The sequence below is a fragment of the Nicotiana tomentosiformis genome, chromosome 3 (assembly GCF_000390325.3).
Source record: "Nicotiana tomentosiformis chromosome 3, ASM39032v3, whole genome shotgun sequence".
NCBI lineage: Eukaryota > Viridiplantae > Streptophyta > Magnoliopsida > Solanales > Solanaceae > Nicotiana > Nicotiana tomentosiformis.
In genome coordinates, this window is record NC_090814.1 from 88,199,735 (window position 1) to 88,225,326 (window position 25,592).

The following is a 25,592-nucleotide window of genomic DNA, read 5'->3' on the forward strand; positions in this document are numbered from 1 at the left end:
CCTTGATGTTTAGGTTTCAGAAAGTTAAACCATTTGTCATTTGGAGTTTTGTACAAAACGTTATGACCATTATACTAGAGACTGTCTGTGAAGAGTTTGGAAATGGCCGTTGAGGAATTTGTTCATCGCGAACGCAAGAGGATGGCCATGAACACGAAGAATAAACCCCTAGGCAGCAGATTTAAGTTCTGAAAACCCATTTTTCATTTTCCATTTTTAACGATTTGGAGCTCGGGGAAAGGCAATTTTCGGGAGATTTTCAAGGGAAACAACGGGGTAAGTGTTCTTAACTCAATTTTAGTCAAATTACCCGAATCTATTGCTATTTTTAGCATTTAATTGGTGTTCTAAGTTGGAAAAATTGTGAAAACCCTAAAGGTTAAATTAAAGATTGAGGGTCGAGTTGATGTCGGAATTTGATAAATTTGGTATGGTTGGACTCATGGTTGAATGAGCGTTCATATTTTGTAACTTTTGCCGAGTTCCGAGACATGGGCTCCAATAGAGATTTTTGAGTGTAATTTCGAATTTTGTTGGAAAATTAGTATTTTCATATGGAATTAATTCCTATAAATTGTGTTGAATGTATCGAATTAATTGTGACTAGATTCGAGGCGTTCGGAGGCCGATTCGCGAGGCAAGGGCATATTGGAATAAAGAATTACATGGTTTGAGGTAAGTAACATTTCTAAACTTGGAGCTGAGGTAATAACCCTAAAAATACGTGTTATATGATTTGTTTGGGGGTGACGCACAAGCTAGGTGATGGACGTGTGGGTGTGCACCGTAGAAACTGTGACATAATTGATTCCGTAGAATTGTGTAGTCAAATAATCTTGGCATTGTCCATGTACTTCATGTGTTAAAGAAATCGAGCTGAGAATCATGTTAAAAATCATGCTGAGGCTATATGTCGGTATTATTGAGACCCACAAAGGTCATGTTATTGTTTAATTATTTGTTTAAATTATAATTTCGTACTCATCCATGTTCATTCCTTTCATATCATATTTCAGTCTCTGTTGTTATTTATTGATACATCATGTTATCATTTTTGGGCTGATTTACATGAAATTTTGAGCCCAAGAGACTGGGGAGATTGATGACTGAGTGAGGCCGAGGGCTTGATTGTGAGGATAGTTATGGGATCGGGTTGCACGCTGCAGCAGGCCATATTGGCTTTATATATATAATAATAATATATGGATCGGGACTACACGCCGCAGCAGGCCTTATAGGCTTTATTATTATTGGATCGAACTGCACGCCGCAGTAGGCCAGGTTATTGGAGTGGTACTCTGACCCTTATCCCAGCTCGTCACTACTTTCAACCTAAGGTTATGTTTGTTACTTATTGAGTACATGAGATCGGTTGTACTCATACTACACTTCTACACCTTGCGTGCAAATTTTTGATGCTGATGTTGCTGCGTACGACAGGAGATGGATCTGAAGATGTACCTGTGTTTCAGTCATTGCTGCCTCTTATTCATGGTAGCTTTAGAATTTTTAATCTATTCATGTATATTTCAGACAGATGACGTATTTTTATTTCATACCAGTTTTGTAAATTCTAATCTTAGAAGCTCATGATTTGTATTACCAGTCCTTGGGGAGTGTATTAGAGTTGGTTAAATATTAATTGAATCGGATTGTTATTATTTAGCTTACCTAGCGGGTGAGGTTAGGTGCCATCACGGCTAGTTGGATTTTGGGTCGTGACACCGGGTTGACCGCAACTGTAGCAATTCCTACCCTTTGATCGGTTTATGTACTTTCCACGAGCTTTGGATTTATCACGGATACTCGGTGCTCTATAAAATCTTCTTCCTCTGTTTTCCATGATAAGAGTCTGCCCCTGATTTTCGGGCTTCTTCCTCATCTTATCATTGAGTAGGATGGCTGATGTGACCTCCTTTAATTCGATGGTATCTCTACCATGCAAGATGGTTGTTGCCAAATTATCATAAGAAGATGGCAACGAGTTTCAAAGCATGATAATAGCCTTATCTACTTCGGTGATTGTTTCTCCGAGGTTTGCCAGCTGCGTGATTAATCTATTGAACATATTTAGATGGGACAAGAAATTTGTAAGTTCACTCATATGGATGGCATAAAGTCGCTTTCTCAAAAACAACTTGTTTGTTAATGATTTGGACATGTATAAACTTTCTAGTCTTTTTCAAATACCACATGCACTATTTTCATCCTCGATATTATTGAGTATTTCATCGGACAAATGCAGTTTGATTGCACTAGCTGCCTTCTTATCCATGTTTGCCCAATCCTCGGCTTTCATGATTTCCGGCTTTGCCTCTTTGCCATCTAGTGCAATGTCTAACCCTTTGTTGGATGAGTAGGTCCTTCATCCCTCTTTGCCATATTGAGAAATCGTCATTACCATTGAATCTTGTTACTTCATATTTTACTCCTGATATTTTTTTTGGTCACAAAGTAAAATTGACTGTAAATAATATTTATGTGAATGAGCAGAACCTGCTCTGATATCAGTTGTTGGGAAAATAAACCCCCACATAAATAATATTCACGGTATACAATTATAATAGATACGGATTACTAAAATACAGTAAGCAATAGTAATAATAAGAGAAACAAGGACACCGAAATTTTTACGTAAAAAAACCTTCTGAATAAGGAAAAAATCATGGCCCGAGAGGAGCAACTGATTTCACTATAAAAAGGATTTTACAATTTGTGGTACCGAGTAAAATACTCCAATACTACTACACATAAAAGAAATAACTCTCTTTTGATTTTTCCACCTCACTACAAATACCGCTCAAACTCTCTATATTTTTTCTTACAGAGTATTTTGCTTCTTACTCTGTAAATCACTCTCTTTCTCTCCGTTTGGTGTGTCCAACAATTGAAGGAATACTTCCTTATTAGAAGTGAAGAACCTCTCAAAGATGTCATTGTGCAGCCTTTGCCAAAGGGTCTTCCTTTCACATGGATGGACCCATCAAACATAAGTACCGTCACTGGTGGGAGCAGGAGCTGAGCTAGGAGAAACGTTATCGGCCACGGAGGGACGGGAAGCCGCTGCCAAAAGGAGAGAGAGGACGGCCACCATTCTGATTAAAGCTCTTGTGATCACCTTCATTCTTAGTTCTTCTGTATTCAAGTTTACAATGAATATTGAATAGCTCCTAATCTTCTTATTTCTTGATTCTTCTCTCTGCTTTTTTGAAGTTGTCAAAACGTCCTTCTCTTGTTTATTTCTCCTTCTGCGATGGCTCAGAGCGAGGAATCCATTGCAGAGTTGAGGAGAGAAAGCAGAGAGAGAACAAAGGGACACACTTTCCTTTTCCTTTGTTTGTTAAATGTCTTTAAAGGAACTCTTTTAGAAATGTGGAAGGAGGCTAAGGCAGAAATGCTTCAAAGGATTTTACGAGATATGTAATGTGTGCAGGGAGAGACAAGTATGGAGGCGCAAATACTGGAGAGAACACAAAATTCCCTATAGGAGTTAGGACCCCATCTGCATTTTTGGCCATCCTTATTGCTTTCTCCCCTGCTGTATAATCATCTCTGACTCTATATTATTTTAACTTTTGTGGGTATTTGCTTTGTAATGTACACAAAAATTTACACGTTGCATCATGCAGAAAGAGGTCTGCACAAGTATCAACTGTCAAGCTAACATCCAAAGAATCTTTTTTTTTTTTAATCGGTAGTAAAGGAAAATGAAATTATCACTTAATGCAGCTTATTTGGAAAAGATCCCTCGACTTTCTAAGAGGCGCACATCATCGCCTTACACGTGCAGTCTCTTCTCAATGCCTTCACAAAACCCCTGCCCCTGGGAAATAAAGAAAGAAAGAAAAGGCAGGCAGGTATACAAGGTTTGGATTAGGCCAAACGCTAACATTGTATTATTTTAATCGAGATGAGCTTAAATGGGCGACATGGTCAGTAGATTCATATAGTCGACCCTAACTTGCTAATGATTGAGGTGTAGTAATAGTTGTTAAATTCTTGATAGCAAAAGCACCTAGCTTGAATATATACAGAAGGACAGATTGTACATGATAAGATGTCATATCTACATTCCTGATCAAAAAGCTGTCATATCTACATTAAGGATAGGAAGACTGATATGGGACCATTATGTCGGGCAAGGAACAAAACCACATACTATGTCAGGAAGCTGAGAAAAACGGATCCTCTTTGTTTTTGTAGATTGCAAATAGCTGCTTGGAGTATCTTGTCGCCAAAGTTCTGCACAGTTCAATACCCTTGGGATCATATGCTTGCAATTCCTCCACAGACTTGTTCATGTCACCTTGCGGATCTCCATCCGTAAGAAATTCAGCCAAGGTGCTTCCCCTGTAATATGGCAGTATAAATTTATGAAACTAGCCCCCAAACATACAAAAGCAAACATCAGATTCAGCATTGTTTCAATGCAATTGATAGAAGCATTAAATCAGATCAACACCCAAGTGCCTTTCTGGTCAAAAGAAGAACTTTTAGATGTTTAATATGAATGCTAATATTAAAAAGTCTCATATTTACACATTAGCAGCCTTGAAATCATCCTTTTTCACATAGAAACATTAATTCCATGTTTTCCCTGGCCTAACATAGACAATTAGTCCCAGAAATAATTTCTTTCTCTAATCCACTTTGACCTCTTTTCAGAAGCATTCATGCAAACCTTTTGAAATTACATGTTTCTTTCTCCCTCCATCAGCAAAACCAAGTCCTAACTACATAATAAACGTTAGCCATTAAAGAATAGTCAACATGACATTTGATTCATTAAATCAGAGACAGCCATGCCATCTTGGACAACGCTATACCAGTCGTGCAATCCAATCATAGATGATTGATTGTTTTGATCTATGTGAGACCCATCATTGGACTAGTATACATCGGCATAGTCATGGTCATAGGCATTCCTCAGAGTAGTCAAACTTGTCTGCATTTTGACTTCACACAAGCCTATCCTACGACAAAGTTACAGAGTCCAAATATTTCATTAAGCTATTTATTATCAGCTTAATATGCTTAGTGAACTTAACCAGCATCAACTTTTTGAACAAGCTAACCTCAAGATCTAACTCAACACCCTTTCAAAGATGCAAAGCTCAAGGCTCTTCTCTTGGACTGCCTTCAGATCTTCAGATTAGCTACTTAAAAACTGGCTGGAAAGCTAAGGATCATGATCTTAAGCCTTCAATAGGGCAGAAGTGCTCTTCGTGGGGCGTTGTTCCCCATAGTTCAAGGACCCACACCTTGGATTTGTGAATTGTTTGCAGATTTCAGATCGAGCAAAATCGACTAACCCATAGAAATTGAGCTTAATGCTTATTCACTACGTCAGAAGAGTTTAATGAGTTACGAACTCAAGTAATTGGGAGTTTGGCAAACATGGCCTACTGCCATAACAAGGAGATGTGTCCATGACAGTGATTCATAGGTCGTCCAGCACCTAGGGGGTCAAGGAATTACGAACAAAATGTATCTTAACAACTCGATATATAAGAGAAAATATTATTGAAACTCCAATTTGGACATTCAAATTTTAAGAGATGAGGATTACTAATATTGACAAACTTTTTAATGCCGATGCATTTTTAACCATGTGTTTATCTTATGCAGGTTACGAGCTTGGATCAGTTACACACAACAAATAAAGTGGAGATACTGGTGCTAAAATGAGTGTTCTGTTCCTCTAGACCAACATCATTTAAGCATCATAATGCGCATGTATTTGCATTCAAGCACATACCTGTAGGCATCACACTGGCTGAAACCTCTTTGATTGTGAAATATCGTTTCTTTACTACATTTTTCCTCAGCTGTTTGCTGCCTATACAAAACACAAACTGTCCTCATACATAATTCAGGATCCTTACCAAAGGCAGCAAGCATGTCTCCCTCAAACTCCCACTCTAATTTATCACTTTTGTTCCTTCGAATTCTCGAAATTATTTCACCATAATCTGTATCACTCTCTGATATATGCTCTGAGTCACTTACCGAATCTTCAGCTACAGAAGAATTATTTCCCAAAGCACCCTCAGAATTAGAGATGCCGCCATTCTCAGAACAATCAGAGCTGCTAACTATAAATCCACCCAAGCTTTCTCCTTCACTGTCTGACACATCTTCTTCGATGTCACTGCCACCACCATCTTTCATTTCACAATGACTTAGCTTCACTAGGCGCCGCCTACTAGAAGATTTCCTGACTTTCTCCCCAGAATCACCAGTTTGACTTGAGTGGCCTTCGGGATGATCATTGGAGCTTTTCCCATGAAAATGCCTAGTCTTGAGCATGCAAATTGGAACGTTATCATCATCAGTGTCACTATCACTAGCAATTAAGTTTGAAGCTCTTCTTCTTTTTGGAGTTGGAACACATAAAATGTCATTGTCTTCGCCTTTCTCAATATCAGTCATCTTTAAATTGTTCTCTGAAGGAAACTCATTATTAGACAAGGTGCTCCCTGATCCAGGGTAAGGTGAATCACGAGCCATTCTAGATCCTGGTATGGGAGGTGTACAGAGAGGTGGAGAATTTTTATAATCATTTACATTTATTGATGTACAGAGAGGACGAGTAGTTCTTTCATCATCACTTTCATTTAAGTCGATAACAACAACATTTGCGGGCCTTACACCAGCTGGGGTAGAAGGAGCCATCCTCTTGTTTGACCCTCTTTCTTCTTCAAATGTCAATCGCTTCCTCACTTTAACATGGTTGTTGCCACTTTCAGAGAATAAAGCCTTGTTTCCTCCAACAAGCTCGGCTTGCAGGCATGGAGTTTTTGTCAAAGATTTTCCTGCCCATCAAAAGCAAATAACCAATGGAATAAGTAAAAAATTTCTACCATAATTATCCCAATCTTCTAAAGCAAAATATATACCTAAAACGCCCACCCCTTAAAATGGTTTTTACACCTTTCAATAATATTGTTTAAACAAAAGGATAGTACCTGAATCTTGAAATTGCAGAGATATGATTTCTCCATCAGAGAAAAAAGGATTTGCATCTAAACCAACCTTATTGTGTATTTCATGAGAAACAAATTTTTTGTTCAATTCCAACATCACCAACTCCAACTCCTTGCACTTCAATTTCCAAGACTCAACATTACTTTCAGCGACCCTTTTCTCGCATTCCAAGATATTGTTCTCGATCATCAACTGCAAAACCTTGTCTTCCTCTTCATTTTCCTCATTAATGACATTATTCTCAAATTGATGCATCCGCTTTTCCAGCTCTTGATTCCTTCTCTTCAACACCTCAAGCTCATCCTCAACAGCAACCTTCTCGACTCGCAATGTTTCATACTTAACTTCAAGCAACTTAAAACCATTTCTCTCCTGGTCAATCTCCTTCTGCAAAGTGGAACAAGTATTTTCCATTTCCTTGAACTGTGCTTCCAGATTTAAACACTGACTGCAATAACCAGATTCTCTTTTCAACCCACTCACACTATCTGCAGTATCTCCAGCTCCTACTGTTACCCCCATATCAACCCTCAAAGATTCATTACTACAGTCCATGTTTCAATCTCCCAACATTAGCAACCAACTCAATTTACGATTGTTTCAAAAGAAGTACCAAACTTTACAGTCAGTCCAAACCCTGATATTAAAGAAAACATCAAACTTTCAAAATCTACAGATAATTCAGCCTGCAAATTGTTAACCAATTATATATCAAAGAAAAGGGGAACTCGGAGAATAGCAAATTATTTCCTACTAGAAAAAAAAGAAGAGAAAACAAGAATGATTTCCACAATGTATAGCAATATTCTTTTAGGCTTCAAACAGTGACCTTAACACCAATTCGTAGGAAGTTACAAGACAAGACAAAAGGGACAAAAGGGGAAAAACAGAAACAAATGATAGAAATAAAGTACTTACAAAATCTGAAGCGTCGTTGAGCAACTGAAGAGTTGGGAAATATATAGCCGCAGTCTCCCGGGAAACCTCGGCGTATTCTTAACCACCGCTTCCGTTACCAACAGACTTTCTGATTTTTATTTGTGTTTTATTTTGTTTTATTTATTCCTTGTCTTGTTCAATTTAACATTGTGTTCATAGCATAATAAAAAAAAGGTTAGTACGGAGGCGGAAGGATTTAAATTCTATAATTTTAATTTTTAAAGATTTTAGCATTGAACTCATTATATTTTTAAAGTTATGAATATATATTTATTATTTTTACATATAAAATTTATTCCGCATAAAAAATTATAGGTTCAATTGAACCCATTGTCATCCGTCACTGAGTATATGATTCACCTGTTATTATAGGACAAAGAAGAAATTTCGACAACTTTTAAAATGGAAGTTACACCGATTTGTCTCGTTTTGCTTAAATACCATATTAGTTCGAGTTTTTACTTTAGGAAGGATGCCAATAAGACAAAATATAAGGCCTAATTATTTTCTTTAAATAATTTTATTCGTTGATTTAAATTCATGTCAATGTATCATTCTTTTTCTGAGAAAATATCATTTCTTCTCGTACAAAAAAATATCAGCCCTTCTAGGAAAAGCTTTTTTCTCACATATATTAAGACTAGTTTCTGGTAACGTGCGTTGCACACGTGTATTTTATATTAATTAGTATGAACTTTTTAAAAATTATAAAAATATTATTAAAACATATGTGAAATATAAAATAAAATGTAAAGGGAAAATGTGCAAGTTAAAAATGATGAAAGATGATCACGTTTAGCAATCTGGTGGTTGAACTCGAAAAGATTAATAGGATATCCTCGAAACATGAAAAGGTGAACAACAATTCAATTAGGTATATACACTTTGTAATTATATTAATTTTAATATTATGAGGTACAAATAAGATAATAGCTGAATATAAGATTGTCTCTTATGGTTTACATGCATAATGTAATAAAAGAAGAAAAAAAAATAGCGCAACACGAGAGACTTCAATCTGGAGCCAATGGATCCAGTTTACCTTTTCTTTTGAATGAATCTGCCGCTTCGGTTACGGTGTCAGGCAATGATGAACCAATTTCTTGGTTTCGACGCTTGAATTTCTATAAATAGGAATGTATGGGTATAATTTCAACCTTTGTGAAATTCTTGCATCAAAACTCTGTACCTTCTTCTTCCTCCTCCATTGTTGTGCATTTTTTTCTTCATGTTCCAACGATCTCTATTGTTTTCGATTCTCCGTTATTTGATACTTTCCTTTCTTTTGTTGAAAATATGTCTAACGTACCTTATGGGCCCCGCGAGTAAAGTGGCCCTGTCCCTCTGGCGATTCTTTTTCCTTCTCATGCGGAGAACGTTCCCACTACCACAGAGGACGGAGGCTTCCCGACTGTGGAAAAGATAGTTCCTCGCAACCCCGATGTCAGGTCTGATTTCTCGAAATTGCCTGAAGCCGAACCCGGAACCTTTAAATCGGTGATGAAGTAGGCCAATTTGTCAGAGCTTAAAGCAAAGTACAGACTTCCTGACCACGTCGAATTGATCCATGCTAGGTGGGATGCAGTGCAGCACCACCGTCCTGGGTATTGCATATTCTACGCCTACCCCTTTCATGTCAGCTACACTTTTTCTCTCCTCCCGCTAGCGGAGGAATTATGTCACTTTTACGGCGTTTCCCCGACTCAACTCGCGCTATATGTTTACAAGCTCATAAGGATGCTCACCAAGCTCGCTGAGTTAGTCGGGGTCGAGATCACACTTCGACATCCGATGCACATTTTCGCCCCCATCTTTTATAGGGGGACGATGTTGAATCTCCGCTACCGAGGAGGCAAATTCCTAGTGGTGAAGATGGACGATAAGGCTAACCGTCAGTTCTGGCTCAACTTCTTCTTGGTTAGAACTGAAAACGTGATAACCAACATCGATGGCTTCCCTGAATCTTGGAATTTCACTCGTAATTGCCTCGCTCCCTTGTACGCAGGTATTTGGTTTACTTTGCTTAATTGTGGATTCTGACCCCTCTTCCTTTTCTTATGTAGCCAAGACCTCGCCTCCCCCTTTGGTCGAGGGCATTTCTGGTTGGGTCAGCCAACTCCTCCCTCACATCGCGGGAATTCGCGAGTGGCCGGGCTTCTTCAAGAGGTTTGGGTCGGCTCCCCCTTCGACTGGTAAGTTACTCTTGTCTTTGTTTTGTTGGTTATTTCTCTTGTGTGGTTGTTTTTGCTAACTCTCTTATCCTTTTGCGCTTCCCTTAATTTCAGTTGGGGGTCCTCGAGGAGGTCGAGAGCTCTCGCATCTGCATTTCGTAAGAGGAAAGTTGTCGCCTCTTCGGCTCCTACCCCTTCTACGACTGCGGCTGATTCTGGTCATTCCTCTGTCCCGCATGCTGCTGCTTCCACATCACCTCCTTCTTTATCTGTGGAGACTTTGGCAATAGAAGCTTCGGCTTCTCCCTTGTATCGTCTCATAGACGAGGAGGAGGAGTCGTTGCCAGGTGATGGGGACCTGATGCCCCATAAGAGGAGATCAGTGGACGTGGGCGACGGGGTTGCCTAGGCCGTTGACTCAGTGATTAGATGACTTCATGCTTCGTGAGATGACGACTATTGTCATAAAAGATGATATCGGGCCGGCGTCTCAGTTTCTGAGGTTGGCAGAGGCCAATGAGGGTGTATCTCTCACTTCTGCGATGACGGAAACTGAAGGGCCGACCGCTAGGACTTCTAAAATTTCGCGGCAAGAGGAGTCATCGACCTCGTAGCCGAAAATGGCAGAGGCAAAGGTGTTGCCGAAGACATCTATGAGACAGGTTCAGACATTGACGTTGCAGAGCTGAGGATGATGGAGGAAGGGTTTACCCAGCTAGAGGTGAGGCTGGAGGGATCTACGCGGACCATTGCGATCCCTATGGATCATGATTTATTGAAGAATACGGAGAACGTATTCCCTGCCCTCGGCCCCCTTTGCTCCGACGTGGAGGGCAAAACCCTCAAAGAGCTGGACGATGTTACCTTGTCGAGTAGCATAGCCGGCCTTACTCTCAGGGTAAGTATTTCAGGGCTTCGTTTTTCTGTTTGTTATGTTCAAAAAAATTTATTTAGTTCTTTTCCTTTGGGGGCGTTCTTATTTTTGCTTTCCTCCATTTTCTTTCTTTTTATGACTGTAGACCATAATCTTGGAGATTGAAAACGCCCGAAGGGAGGAGAAGCATAAAGCAATATTTGCGAGGTTGCAATGCAAATATTTCAAGTACCGCGATAAGTACCGGGAGTTTTGCAGGCGGTTTGGTGAGGATGGCAATTTGCAGACCCTTCGCGATGAATTGAAGGAGAAGGATGACTAGTTGGCGAGAGTCATCGAGAAGTGCAGTTTCCTTAAGGGGACGTTGAGAAGTAAAAAGGAAGAGCTCAAGGTCAGCAGAGCCGTAGAGGCCCAATGTGGTGACCTCCAGATGCAAGTGATCGAGTTGTGCAGGAAATTGGAAGAGTGCTGCCTACAGATGGAGGTCCTTCATGGCGAGTTCGCTAAGAAACAGAACGAGCTTGAGAAGGCAGAGTCTTCCCGTTAGGAGGTTCGGACAAAGTCGGAGATGTTAAAGTTGGCAAATAGGACTCTCCGGGCCGAGCGGGAGATTGACCAATCTACGACGAAGGTAAAAGAAGATAGATTGGAGGAGATGAGAGGAGAGTTGGAAAAAGACAACTCCCTCTTCCAAGACCGGGTGGCCGCCTTAGAGGCTGAAAAGGCTCAACTGCTCGTGCAACCGTCATCCTCTCGCACTTCGAATTTCCCAAATGTTCCTCGGGTCCTGTATAAGGAATGGATTCATGATGAAGCTCAGTTGGATATGTTCCGCGATTTGTATAAGGTAGGATCTATTTCTGCTGCCGTCCTTGATGATGTTCGTGTTAAGGCCCACGAGGCTCGGGTCGTATGTGGATATGATCCCGCGATGCCTGAGGATGGTGATGATGAGGGGGACATATGCGTGGACCATCTTGAAGAGAATGTCCGGTATGATGTTGCATACCCTGAGGGCAATGGTGATGATGAAGGGGGAGATATAAACGGCCCAGGTGGTTAGGGCGATGGTGTTGAAGGCCCCGATGGTGGCGACCAGTCATTTTTCTCCTTCTTTCTTTATTTTGTTGTAACCTTGTGTATTTTTGTAGGCATCTTCACAAGCCTTTGTAAAAAATGTTTAAGTATGAATATGGAATGCTCATATTGTTTTATGCATCTGTTTCCTCTTTTGTGGTTAGTTTTTCTATAGTTGTGTGTTTTTTGCTTGTGTTTCTTGTAAGAGCGAGGTCAAACATATTTGAACTTAGTTGCGGCCGAGGGAGGGTAGATGTTAGTTCGAGCGAGATCGAATACATCCTGAGTTTAGTTATGGCTGAGGGTCGGTAGGTGTTAGTTCGAGCGAGATCGAACATAACCTAACTTAATTATTGCCGAGGACGGGTATGTGTTAGTTCGAGCTAGGTCGAACATAACCTAACTTAATTATGGCCAATGGTCGGTAGGTGTTAGTTCAAGCGAGGTCAAACATAACCTAAGTTAATTATGATCGAGGGCCGATACGTGTTAGTTTAAGCGAGGTCGAACATAACCTAAGTTAATTATGGCCGAGGGCCGGTAGGTGTTAGCTCGAGCGAGGTCAAACATAACCTAAATTAATTATGGTCGAGGGCCAGTAGGTATTAGTTCGAGGGAGGTTGGACATCACCTAACTTTGAGATAAATGCGCTGGTAAGTGTAAAGCTTATTGCCTTGACATTGTCGTATTTGTTACATCTGGAGAAATTTACATACTTTGGGTGTTAGCTGGCATTCCAGTCCCGGTCCCGGTTTACCTAGTCCCTTCATTGGTCGATCTAGAGAGTAGTGAGAGGTCGAGCAATGAAATAGAAATCGGGGACTTGCCTTTGCATACTTCGACTTGGGGTGTTCCCTTCGTCGCTTCGTTAAAAACCTCCTTGAGAAAACTCAATTGGGATAAAAATCAAGTGAGAGAAAAAAGAGTACAACTTGGGGTGCACTCTTTCCTTTAGAAGTTGAAGTACTTGAGGTGGTTGGTATTCCAGTTGTTTGGTAGTATCTTTCCTTCCATTGTTTCTAGCTGAAATGATCCTTTATTTGCTTTTGTTGTGATTTTGTACGAACCGTCCCAATTTATTCCCAGCTTACCTTCCCTGGGATCTTTGCATGCTTGGGGTTTAGCTTTCAGTACGTAGTCTCCGATTTTGAGCGGCCTAACCTTTGCTTTCTAGTTATAATAATTCTTTGCTTGCTATTTTTTGGCGATCACTCTTATATAAGCCATATCTCTTCGTCGAGTTCCTATCTTCGGCCATCATCATTGCTTGTGCCGCTCTCATGGGAATACCTTAGACTGCGCACACTGACCTCGACTGGTATTACTGCCTCGGTCCCATAGACCAAAGAGTATGGTGTCTCTCTTGTTCTCGTTTTCAAAGTTGTTCGATAAGCCTACAGTACTTTTGATAATATTTCCGGCCACAGTCCCTTGGCGTCTTCAAGCTTTTTCTTTATGATGTTCAGTATCCACTTGTTGGAGGACTCCGCTTGCCTGTTGCCTGCGGGGTGGTATGGCGTCGAGAGTATCCTTTTGATATGTCATTTCTCAAAGAACTCAGTGGTTTTCTTTTCCCTGAATCGGGGTCCGTTGTCGCAGTTGATCTCTTTGGGAGGCCGAACCGGCATATGATGTTCCTCCGTATAAAGGTGATTACTTCATGTTCCCGTATCTGGGCGAATGCTCCTGCTTCCACCCGCTTAGAAAAGTAGTCAGTTAAAACCAAGAGGAATCGTACGTTACCTCGTCCTGCCGGGAGGGGCCCATGATGTCCATTCTCCATTTGTATGATAATGAGTTAAACCTAATTAATAATAATATTTCTAGATGTGAGTTCCGAAAGAGTGACTAATGTTAAACAGATCTGGTGGTAGATTGATAACAATGTGCATTAACTATCCCAAAAAGTATGAGCTATAATGTAGCAATAAATATTAGTAAATGGCATTTAAGTAAATAGGAGAAGTGATTCACCCAATAAATGATGAACTAGATGATTGTCACTCCTGACAATGATGAGTGATAGACAAATCCTAGAATGTTCGAATTATTCTCGGATCTGATGGAAAAGTATGGAATAATATGAATGAGAATCTTGATGAAAAGGTAGTGTTTGTATCTTAGTGAGAGAGAGAGAATCTTTTGTCAAAAGTGTGTTCTTATCAAATGAATGTCACATGCCTCATATCATTGTCTCTTTTTCTATTTATATGAGACATTTTTCTAATAAACCTCAATAGTACAAGTACAGAGAATATCCACTAGAACATTCTCTTTAATATCCTATTTCGAAAACTAGCCGTTACAACTTTGTCAATGGTGCTCGACCTCGACTGTTGTTGACATCTCGACCACGAATCTCGCTGCTTCCTAGTCGACCTCGACTGATGACGACTCGAGTACTCTTTCTTTAGTGTTATCTTATCTTAAAGATTCTAGGGCAGATTTTGACCCATATATGCATACCCCTAATACTAATATAGATCTTTAATAAAGAAAATCATAATTCTTTTATAAAGAAAATTATATATATATATATATATATATATATATATATATATATATATATATATATATATATATATATATACACACACTGTAATTGAGATTGAAAGCGTATCATATTTCTATTTATGATTCCTTTTTATGAATATTATCTTCTCAATTCTTATAATATCAATTTTTTGTTGTACAATTTAGTATAATATTTATGAATTTTCTTTTAAAAAGTTTACTTATTGATACAAGTCGCGCGTTAGTTAGGGTAAAAACTTATGTAACCCGGTATTTACACAGATCTAATAAGTAGTATAGTAAGTATAATAAATAAATATATGGCAGGTAAGTATTTACCGTAGGTCCACTAGTTTCGTATATAAATTGTTGGTGAACCAAAATAATGCCAATTCTCGAGGCAATGAGGAACATCTTACGCGAAAAACTCACAGCAGAAAGCATCACGAGAACTCCCCAAACGGTTTTGCTTTTTCTGGAGAGGGAGGTTAAACTATGGAAATTATTAGCAATTTTTCTCAATCAGATGAGCCACTGCTACATTCCTCTCCAACTTGTTGTTGCTATACTAAGGTAATTTTGTTTAAGATATTTCCATCTTTTTTATACCAGCGTTTCTTATTAATACTTGAGCTTTTTTCTATTGAACTGAAGATGTTTTGTCTGTAGCCGGCTTGATTTTTGAGAATAGACGTCTCAGTCATTTTCAGGGGATTTTCCGTTCTTTGAACAACCATAGGCATTATTGTTTGCTGAAGATTCTTTTAATAATGGTTTCTATTTCTGGCTTTGATTTTAGATTTTAGCTTTCTCCAGTCCTGCCTAGGACTTTCATGTTTTCAGTAAAGTCTCGTCATTTTTCCTTAATTGGGAGAGGCACTCACTGCTGTGACTGTAAAGCCTATTTGCTGAAGGAAGTGCTGAAGTTGCAGTTATGAAGTTCAATGATGTTCAGTTGATTGTTTCCCTCGTTTACTATATTTTATATATAGTGGATATATGTTTATTCATTTATTTATTTCAGATGGTATATGATCTTCCTGCTGATGTTGTTTTTTAGAATAAAATTTTAGACCTTAGTAGATTTTTGGTCTTCTTTTATAAATACAAAATTTTAAAGGCCACTTATGTTTCCATCTATTTTATCTCTTCCACAATCATATAGGCTGGATTACGACGAACATGAGATGCAATAAATGTTACTTTTGGTTCATCCTTTAGTTGAATACTACTCAAGGTTTAGCCTAATGTGTTTGTTACATTTTTGTGGTGGCATGTGTTTTCAGACACGAGGCTATTGGTTCATGCCCCAGATTCCACTTTGCTAATTTCATCCTCAAAATTTCAATTGTTATGGAAGACAGACTTTATCCAGTTTCATGTTGAATGAAATTACTATGACCTGCCATTAACTTGTAATGATTGGCGATTAAAGCGCTTCTAGAACTTGTTATTAAACATCTGATCAGATTCATGTCTTTGAAAAATTACTCTTTTTTAAGTTATAGTCGAAAAGTACTTTTCTAGAAGTTATACAACTCCTACACAGGTACCTAGTCTTATATTCTCACTGATAAATGCAAGCATGTCAAAAGATGAAACTTCTATATGTACTCACTACTCAGTGAGTACTACTCACCAAGTTGTCTCCTCGTTTCCTTACTTCATGGTTTAAACCTTTAGGCTCATATTCAATTTTGTGATCGCTAGAGAATCATTATCTGCTTAATGTGATTAGTCCAGCAGGTTATTTTATTTTCATTATGTCTTCCTGCATCAAGGTGTACAAAAGTTTAGACACTTATGTTTGGTTACCATTTTCTCATTGCTGTCCTAATTTCCAAGACAATTTGATCTCATCTTATTTGCTGTTGGATCGACTATGCTTTGTTTGTTTAACTTGTTTAACATTTCAGTTGGTTTTAGGAGGTCTTTTCCTTTGGCATATTGAGTACATTCCTCGTAGGAATTGTCTTCATCTATAGTATTAGCATCTGATCCTCGAAATGAAAGGGTTTTGAGAGGCTTCTATGAAGTGACTGGTACACTTGCCAATTGTCTGGTATAGTGATCCGATGACTTGTGTTGGGGATGCATTGATTTTCATAGGTTGTGCATGCATGAATGAATAGGTCTCTATCTTTTTCTTAATTCCAGTCTGTTAATATAACAAAAATTGCAATTGCCTGCATTTTCACAAATAATGTAGTCGATTAACTTCTTGATGTGAAATTATTCATTCTTGGATCTATTTTTGAAATTATTTGAACTGCTACATGTACAACACTATGCCTTAATAAGCAAGGTTAGGACTCAATTTCCTTACTCATCACTTCAATAACAAATTCAAGTGGTTAGTTATTAGCTTGAGATGTATATTTATTCATTAAATTACACAAATTCAAAACTCTTCGACTCCTTTGGATATGGAGATCCTGATTCTTGCATGCTTGTGTTTTTGTCTACGAAGCATTAATGATGTTTTGATACTTCTATTAATTGATTAATTCACACATGCATTCATATTTGTTTCCAGCAGGACTTGCACATGCGAGATTGATTCTTTGATCAAGTAGTTGGAGAGATTCTTTTGATAGATGACAATGAGAGCAATGTCATGTTAAATTGTGTCCATCTCATCTAAATGTTTAAGTTGTTAGTTTGGTTCAAATTCCAACCGTGATAAAAAGAGTTAGGTGATTTATTCCCATCCGTCTAAACTTTGGTGGATAGAGTCATCTAATAACCAGTAATCCATGCTGGTGGAAGTTAGCAGGTATTCGATGATTAGTCGACATGCACGCAAATTGGCCCGGGCACCAATTTTATTTATAAGAAGTTTAAGATGTTAAAGGAGGGAAACTTTTTTTTATTTGTTTACATCTGCAACTGTTACGTACTTGATAAATTTGAAGTATGGTGATCGAACTACTATGTTACGTACTGAAGCATTCTCCCAGCCTTCTTGGCGCTTGTTTAAAATAATAGATATTTGTTTTATTTATTATATATTGTTTTGCAATACAGATGAGCTGATGTATAATAGAGATTGTTGTACTCAACACTCTATATTTACATATTCTAGATTAGATGATAGTTTAGGCATCTCCTTGTACTTGTTTTATCCATAACTGATTTAGTAAATTTCTAATGTTCGATGCTTTTAAATTACTTGCTAGCTTTTGAATATTAAAACTGTACAAGTATGCTGACAGCCTGTTTGAATAGATTGGAATATGTATCTGAGAGCTTCTTCTGTTTTCAAAATGTTCGTTAAGGAATTATTCTTGGAAATTGGCAAATCTCATGTAGTTAGATCATATCCTTATCTTTTGTTGCCGGACATGGTTGATATGATTAGGAGCAATGAATGCCATCTTGACTCCATTTATTTTGTTTTCTTTCTTTTTGACTTTGATATTACTTGCAATTCTCTGATTCAATACTCTAGTTTAGAAAATGTTGCCAATGGGGTCAATTTTAAAGCTTTATGGAACTTTATCTATTTTATTGGAAGCAGGTAGTATATTTGGAAGACTGCCCTCCAAAAAAGTAGTCTTCTTTGCATGATATGCTGATTGGATACTAACTTGAGAAAGGAAGCGCCATCATGAGTTGGTATTGTATGTGCAAGCAGGGTGAAGGAAGACACTAACGTGAGCTCGGATCGGACTATAGAGTTTAAGGTGTTTCCTATTTAATTCTTAAACAGTTGCAGAGATCCTGTTGAGAGGTTGAGAATGGTGAGTGAGGAGGAAAATGTGAAGGCTAGCGCCTTAATGCATTTTTTAAATAATACATTGATATGACGAGGTTCTCATTGCATCTATCAAGCTGGTCTGGAAAGTGCATTTTTGCTAGGCAGAAGCCAAGGCTTGACTTCGAAGAAGCGACTAGACTAGGATTACCTGGGGCCACAATACTGCTTAATGGAGGATGGATCTGATGATTTCAGCATTGCTTATGCAATATTCATGTGATTTTGTGTATGCACAGCCATGGAAACCTACAATGATATGCATCTGTTTTCAAGAGTTGTTTTCAGTCTTTCAGAACTGGATAATGATGAGGAATTAGGTAAACACAATGGAATGTGCTAGGGCTGTAGCAAACACTTCCCGATAATATTTCCGAAGCCAAAATTGGTTATTGTGGTTGTTAATGGAAATAACAAAATTCATGTAGGATTTGCAAAGAAGTACTCTCAGGTTTGACCTCTATTGACCCTTTTACAATATGCCTCCTAATCCTTTTGTATCCCACACCATGTGCTGATTGAGTTTTACTGTATTGTGGTTATTTCTTGAGAAATTCTGGAACGTTTGGTTGTTAAAACCCTTCTAGGTTTTCACCATATTTATTTTACCCTTGAACACATATTGCTTCATCTATTTGAAGATGAATTTCAGATTTAAATTTTTTAGCTTTCCTGGAGACAAACTTTTTGGCTGGGTGATTAGCTTAAAGTTAAAGAACATATAGTTCTACTTTAAAACAAGTTGCATCCCAATGTGGGTGAGTCTTTCCCGAGCAATGCTAGATGTTGGTAAATGTAAAAGGTGAGTCTAATTTTGGCTGACGGAATTACAAAAAAGGTGAAAGGCTGTGACACAGGTTGTATCGAAAGCAGTGATCTTTGCTAATACTTTAGGTTGTAGGCTCTCTTGTGGCTGTTATTCATTTACATGCTGTGGCAACTCATACAAGCAATTTAATAAACGAAATAACTACTATATAAACGAACTTTTTGTATTCCGAATGAAATGTATAAGCAGACCTTTATATTACAGTCTCTATTTCAAAGTCTGCACTCTAACAACATAATGTATTATCTGGTGTTGGATGATCATTCAAGAGAACTCCCACAATGTAATGTCTTTTTTCTTTGGGCATTAAGTCTTTGATGGCTGTGATTTTCTCCGAAGTTGATATTGCTGGCAATGAATTCAGCTTCTTTACTGAAAGGTACTTGGATCCACACATCTCGAGAATAGGCTCTTGATCTCAAGGTTTTAGAAATCAAGGATCAATCACTTCAGGGTGCAGGGGTTTATGAAACCTGAAGCTATATTTCTTATAGAGGGATCGACATGGGCTTCTATTAGAGTTGGACTTAAGATCCTTGGTGCAAGAACTGGAGATCAAGTTTGAATTATAATAGTCACTAATTCTTTGTGTATTATTTCAGCTGTTTTAGGCTCCTTCACCTCACTGCCCTTTTTCCTTGGCCTTTTCTGAATTTAAACAAAACTTTAGATAAACAAATGATAGAAGAAGGTTTAATCATTGAACTGTGTGCTATTGATATTTTATACAAGAAGCCTAGTATCTACGTCAATATGCTTCATACAGATAAGTGAATTATTTCATTGAAGTCCTCTTATATAATTTCAATTTTTACTAGCTAAAAGCACTCTCAATGGTTGAGTATCTGGTCCACACTTGTGAATCAAATGAGACTGAATAATCTGAATTGTCTTTACTAGCCAGTATTGTTGTTTGGAAAAAATAATGTACTAAAGTTATTTTGATAAGTAGTATTTATGACATGATGTCAGCAGATGCACAAATTTCATGAATTACGATGAGTAGATGGCTAAAAAAGATGTCAATGATGAAAGGGAAGATCCTGCTTCTTGTATTGGAAGTCACCTGTATTTTGCCAGTTAATTATAGAGACTTCCGTTAATATGAAAAGCACCGACCTTTGCTGCTACGCGTTGGTTTTAATACAAGAGAGGAAAAAATGAAAAGCTTCTTCAGGTTTAAAGTTAAGTTTTGACATGCAGATGCATATGTTGAGAGGTAGTACTTCCTTTAAGATTTTCCTTTGACAGCGATCTCATCTCAGATCAAGACCCTGTAGCCCTTGTTCAAGAGATTATACATCAATGAAGCTAATATATATGTCTGCTATATATGATACTTCATACTTCTGTCATCCCTTCATATATTTTTTTCACCACTCACTAAGTTGCCTTCTCTTTATCTATACTTTTTTTTTCTTTATTTACATTTTCAATAGAACACAATTGAAGCAAAGAATCCATGCAGGCAATACGAACTAGTTGGGATTCAGGCCTAGTTGTCATTTTAGATTAGGCCTGGGTAGGGATAATTGTAAGACTTAGAGAATTACTAGTTTCATAGAACCCCTAATTTGTCTTAGAAGACAAACATCATGTCTTGTTACGTACCGATATTGGGATCAATTAGGTCCTGATAGAGTTATATAGAGGATTCATATCGGCTACTCCATCTAGGTTGGGATTGAGACATAGTAGCTTGATTGATTGATTTATCCTTTCTTTTTTCTTTTTAATTCAAGCTATAATTTGATCTGTCTTCTCCTCTATTTTTCTTCATCCTGTTGCTCAGTTTTCCTTCTCAAAAGCTCCTGTACCTCCAGTTATGAATAACTTCAGGATATTCGAGATTCTGGCCCTTATCACTGCTATAGCACTGCTTGTTTAAGGTTGCTACTTTATATATTGACCCACTTCAAGTGATATTAAAGCAGTATTCTATTTGTAGACTTCCAAAGCTGCATCCTTGCTATAACATTAGGGATGTGTTAATAGGTTGTCATCTGTTTCTGTCAGCATTCGTGTTGGTGGTGTTGCCTGTTGATGGAACATTATGTTTGTGTAAGGATATTCCAAAGCCCTTGATTGGTTGAGTTCTTAAATGGGCGAGGAGGTTCAGAACCATGAAATTTCTGGGGCAATAGGATAAGTCGATGATCGATTAGCTCACTCGGGTCCTATGAATCTAAAATTGCTTACTTTAATGACACAAGTGATGTTCCCAATATACATAAGTAGTAAGTTCTTTTGCTTAACCATTTGTCGAAGTCCATCTTACATAAACTCTTCATTTGCCTTGATATACACATTTGTGCCAAACAGGTGTAACATGGGTATAGGTACTTCATATCGATCCTTCGAGATACACTAAAAGTTTGCTAAATGTTTAACTTATCCAACCAAATACTTACTTGTACATACTCATATCATGCAACAAAGTTTTAAGCCTATGTTCTCTAATGTTCAGTTTCCTAGTTTGTGGAGCAGGGACAGCCACAAAATGTTACCTCACCTAAAATGTGTATCTAAGTTGTGGGCTTCTGCATCAAGCACTATAAGAAACCTCAAAAGGTAGTGTCTTAGGAGCATAATGACACAATTTATGATGTTTAGCACACGAAAATATTAGTAGCGAAATTTGTAGAAAAGAAAAAGATAATTAGTAATAACTTTATGAAAATATTTGTCACAGGCTTTTTTAATTCACGAATCATTAGAGGGTCCACCTTCAGTGAACACTCATTTACGGGACTGATAACAGTGACTGAAGCCTTGGGGCATGATTAAGTCCAAGACTTGTTCATCTGATCAAAGTTGTATAACCGGAGTTAGAATTGGAAAATGAATGTTGATGGAATCAGTTTGGATTGTTGCATTTCTGTGGAAGTACCTTTGCTTGTCACAGTTCTATGGAGATTTTATGCAGAAGTAATCAGCCTTTGGCTGTTCAGTTTTGAGTTTTCAAGAATCAAGACAGGTATCTCGGTTGTGTTTCTTCTGAATGATCATACTACGACGGCAGCGGAAGTTAGAGTGCTTACTAGTTCATGACTCAATTAATAATCTAGTTGTATTAGGATTTGTCTTTTAATATGGTGTAGATGGAGAACATGAAAAGATGTCGTCCCCCTATTTAGTAGGGTAAGCTTATTGAGGTTTCACTTTACTTTACCTTATAATAATAAAAGTTTATTGAGGTTTCAGTATCTTTGCTTTAGGGTCCCGATGTTTAAGACATTCTGCTATATGGTGTGGGGCTAGCTAGGAATGAGAGCTTGGAATTACATGGTGCCAACCACCTTAGTTGCTCTCTAGTCGCCATCACCTAAAGGCTGAAGGAAACCCTCAATTGGAATTACCTCTTTAGATAGCTAAAAGGGCAGCTTCCAGGAACGAAATTAATCATATTCTTGAGAGTACAATCATCTTTCTTGCACATTTGCATTATGTACCTTTTGCATGTGACTTATCCCTTTATGTTGATTGGAGGTTAGACATCAAAGATGAAGGATACATAAACTAGAAAATTGAGTATGGTTGGGTTAGACATAGCAGCTCAAGTGGAAAGATGTGTATTTTTTTTAATTGGCATTTTATTTTTGTACATAAAGTGTCATGATGTTGACTCAGTGCATTACAAGAAGAATTAGGACATACCAAAGACAAGAAATTTAAGTGCTTGTTTGAGGTGTACGTCAGTTTTGTATGGTTTTCTTAAGAATTGAAGAAGGAGCGGAGGGCCCTAAAAGGTTCTTACTCTCAAAAGATGTGTGAATGCACAAAATTGAGATACAAGATTGACATAAGTGCCTTGTAGAGTGGCAAACAAATCTTTGTATTTTTCTGTGTCTTTTAAATTCAAAATATAATTGAAATTTGTTTGCAGAGATGAGGAAGGGGGCTTGAACTAGCACCAGCATAAACGCAGTCCTCCAACCGTTACAGGGAAGGATGGGGACAGGACATCCAAATGGGACATGGAAATCTATATAGCAATCAAGGTAGTAGGTCCCTTTGCTCCCTCACCACCCACCCCCTTCATGTTATTGGATATTATGATCCCTTAAAACTCCCGAAATTTCAGCTCCAAAAGTAAAATATGTTCGTTCATTTTGGACTTGCTAAAACTGAGTGGTTATTGGTTCTTGGTTCCTCATATAACAAAAAAGGCAAAAAAAAGAAAAAAAGAAAAAAAGGAGAGTAGTGAATAAATTGGAGTAATGTAGAGCTCATACATTTCGTGGTGATCTTAAATGAGTTTGCAGATTGTGAAATGAATGAAGTTAGGAGGACCCCGCTTATTTATTCTGTCTTTGTTTTTAAAATTTGTCCTGCATTCTCATTAATGTTTGTGTGCAGGTTGCAGTATATGCTAACTAATGCATCACTCCTTCTGCCCTTAACAAGACATTCATTTCCCTATTGGAGTACTAAGCTTTACTTACTTCCACTTGGACAAAAAATAAAAATATAAAAAGAGAAAACGATAACCACCTTTTTATAGTTGGCCGCCAACTTTTGAAATAGAATTGAAAATTTTTATGACAAAAAGATGAGCTCAAATTTGGAAATCCTTGATAGTGGGAAAACTGAAAAGTTGGTGATGTGCATGATGTATCAATTACGTCTCAATTTCATACTTATTGAGATTGTTTATATGAATTATTTATTTTCAATATATTCTATTTGGACCAGTCTTGATCTAATATGATAACATAATGTAGTTTAAGTTATATGTTCTTAATGTTACACTTATTTCTTACAATGGGACACAATCTCAACAAGACTCAGAAGAATTCAGACGATAATCCTAATTAGTTAGTATTACTTATGTGGATTCTTTGTTTCCATTGTGATGTTTTTAGATTAATTTGCTTTGATTTTGAAAGATTGTAACTCTTTTGAGACAATTCTTCTATTTGATTTTAGGTCTACCTCTTTCTTTTTAGCACACTTAATTATGTTGTATCGTACCTATGAACTGATTTATTTTGAGTTCGATGTAGAAATCACAGTTCATAACAAGCAACTTTCTCTTATTTTATATCTGTGTGCAAGCTTTATACCCTTGTCTAAGTGATCATGTTTATTTGTCCAATATTGTATTATCACACATCCATCATAATATCTACATTTTTACGATCCTTATCTTGTGAATATGTTGGCCTTTAGAGGTTCAATATTGAATCCTAGTTACTCCCTCCGTTCTCATTTAGTTGTCATGTTAAAATTACTTGTTCCCAAAAACTTGTCAGTTTAGAAAATTAAGAAAGAATAAATTATTCTTTTCACCTTTATCCTTACTCTAATTAATGTGAAAAAAAGATTAATGTAGTGAAATCAAGAGACTAAAGAATAAATAATGGTAATTTAGTCAAATTATGCTTTTAATTAATATTTTTAAGGGGCTTGCAAAAGGCAAACATGACAAGTAAAATGGAATGGAGAGAGTAAAATTGCTCGTTGTTACACTCTGTTAGACTATAATGGCGGAGGTGCAATTATACCTACAAAATGTATAGTCTAGTGAGAATCTCTCTACTCCATTTTACTTATCATGTTTGACTTTTGCACGCCTCTTTAAAAAATGCCAATTAAAAGGATAATTTGACTAAGTTACCCTTATTTACTCTTTATCACAATATATTACTATTCTTGATCTCCCCACATTCATTGGAGTAAGAGTAAGCGTGGAAAAGAATAATTAATTCTTTCTTAATTTTCTAAAATGACAAGTGTTTTTAGTAAACTTTGAGAAATAAACGGGAACTACATAGAAGTGAAGGAGCAATGAAAGATTAGCACCATAGAAGTGAAGGAGTAAGGAAGTACATAGAACTGAAAAGATGCTGGAAAATGGGAAACGCAGTTCAAGAAGTTGTGGACATTTATATTAACTTTGGGTTTGCTTTCATGGACTGCTGAGGGTCTTACAAACAACAACCGCCCTCTGGTTTATTAACCCTCGCTGATGAATTTGAGTCTTAGTTTGTAGCCTCTAAATTTAATTTGGTGGACATAATTTGTCACAAACAATAAACATAGGCTATTTTGGTAACTTGCACTGAATATGTTAGCTTATAAGCCAAGCAGAGGCATTGGATGATGTCTCTCTTTCCTAGTTTAATTTCATCCAAAACTTGTACCGGACTCTGGTATTTTTTACTACAAGAAATGGGTTAGAGAACAACGACCTCTGTTACTGGAATATCCTAAAACCTTGTAAGCTTGTGTAATCCAGCATCAAGTCTGGTTGGCTGCTAAACCCACCTGAGTAGTTTGCTGTATTAAATTAGCTTTTGCGAATTTCAACTTAATTATCATATATATGATGAATTAAAGCTAAATTTGTCGTTATTACTTTATAGGAGTATTTAGTTATTTCTGTGTTTGTTGTGGCAAAGTACCTTCTAGCTCCTTCATTCTTGCTTCTTCTTCTGAGT

At 37.5% G+C, this 25,592-nt stretch overlaps 1 protein-coding gene and 1 long non-coding RNA gene across 3 annotated transcripts; one reads left to right on the plus strand and one right to left on the minus strand.

Annotated features, from left to right (window-relative positions):
• Positions 1-3,971: 3,971 nt before the first annotated feature.
• Positions 3,972-8,041, minus strand: LOC104088460 (uncharacterized). The gene is made up of 4 exons (XM_009593133.4): positions 7,906-8,041; positions 6,969-7,624; positions 5,759-6,815; positions 3,972-4,350 (listed from the first exon to the last, which is right to left on the minus strand). The coding sequence occupies exons 2-4, from the start codon at positions 7,540-7,542 to the stop codon at positions 4,164-4,166; spliced, it is 1,818 nt and encodes a 605-aa protein (XP_009591428.1). The 5' UTR covers positions 7,543-7,624; positions 7,906-8,041; the 3' UTR covers positions 3,972-4,163.
• Positions 8,042-14,944: 6,903 nt separating this feature from the next.
• Positions 14,945-23,855, plus strand: LOC104088459 (uncharacterized). Of its 2 annotated transcripts, XR_011414802.1 has the most exons (4): positions 14,945-15,136; positions 18,084-18,771; positions 23,036-23,150; positions 23,509-23,855. It is a non-coding gene; the product is annotated as an uncharacterized lncRNA (long non-coding RNA). The 2 variants fall into 2 exon arrangements; XR_004504873.2 differs by lacking the exons at positions 14,945-15,136; positions 18,084-18,771 and having other exon boundaries at positions 22,287-23,150.
• Positions 23,856-25,592: the final 1,737 nt, after the last annotated feature.

Excerpts from the sequence above, each read along its gene's own strand:
- LOC104088460 (XM_009593133.4), bottom strand. The coding sequence starts at position 7,542 with ATGGACTGTAGTAATGAATCTTTGAGGGTTGATATGGGGGTAACAGTA. Across the intron at positions 6,816-6,968 it reads TCTGCAATTTCAAGATTCAG|GAAAATCTTTGACAAAAACT; the intron begins GTACTATCCTTT and ends TTTGATGGGCAG. Across the intron at positions 4,351-5,758 it reads AGCCAGTGTGATGCCTACAG|GGGAAGCACCTTGGCTGAAT; the intron begins GTATGTGCTTGA and ends GCCATATTACAG.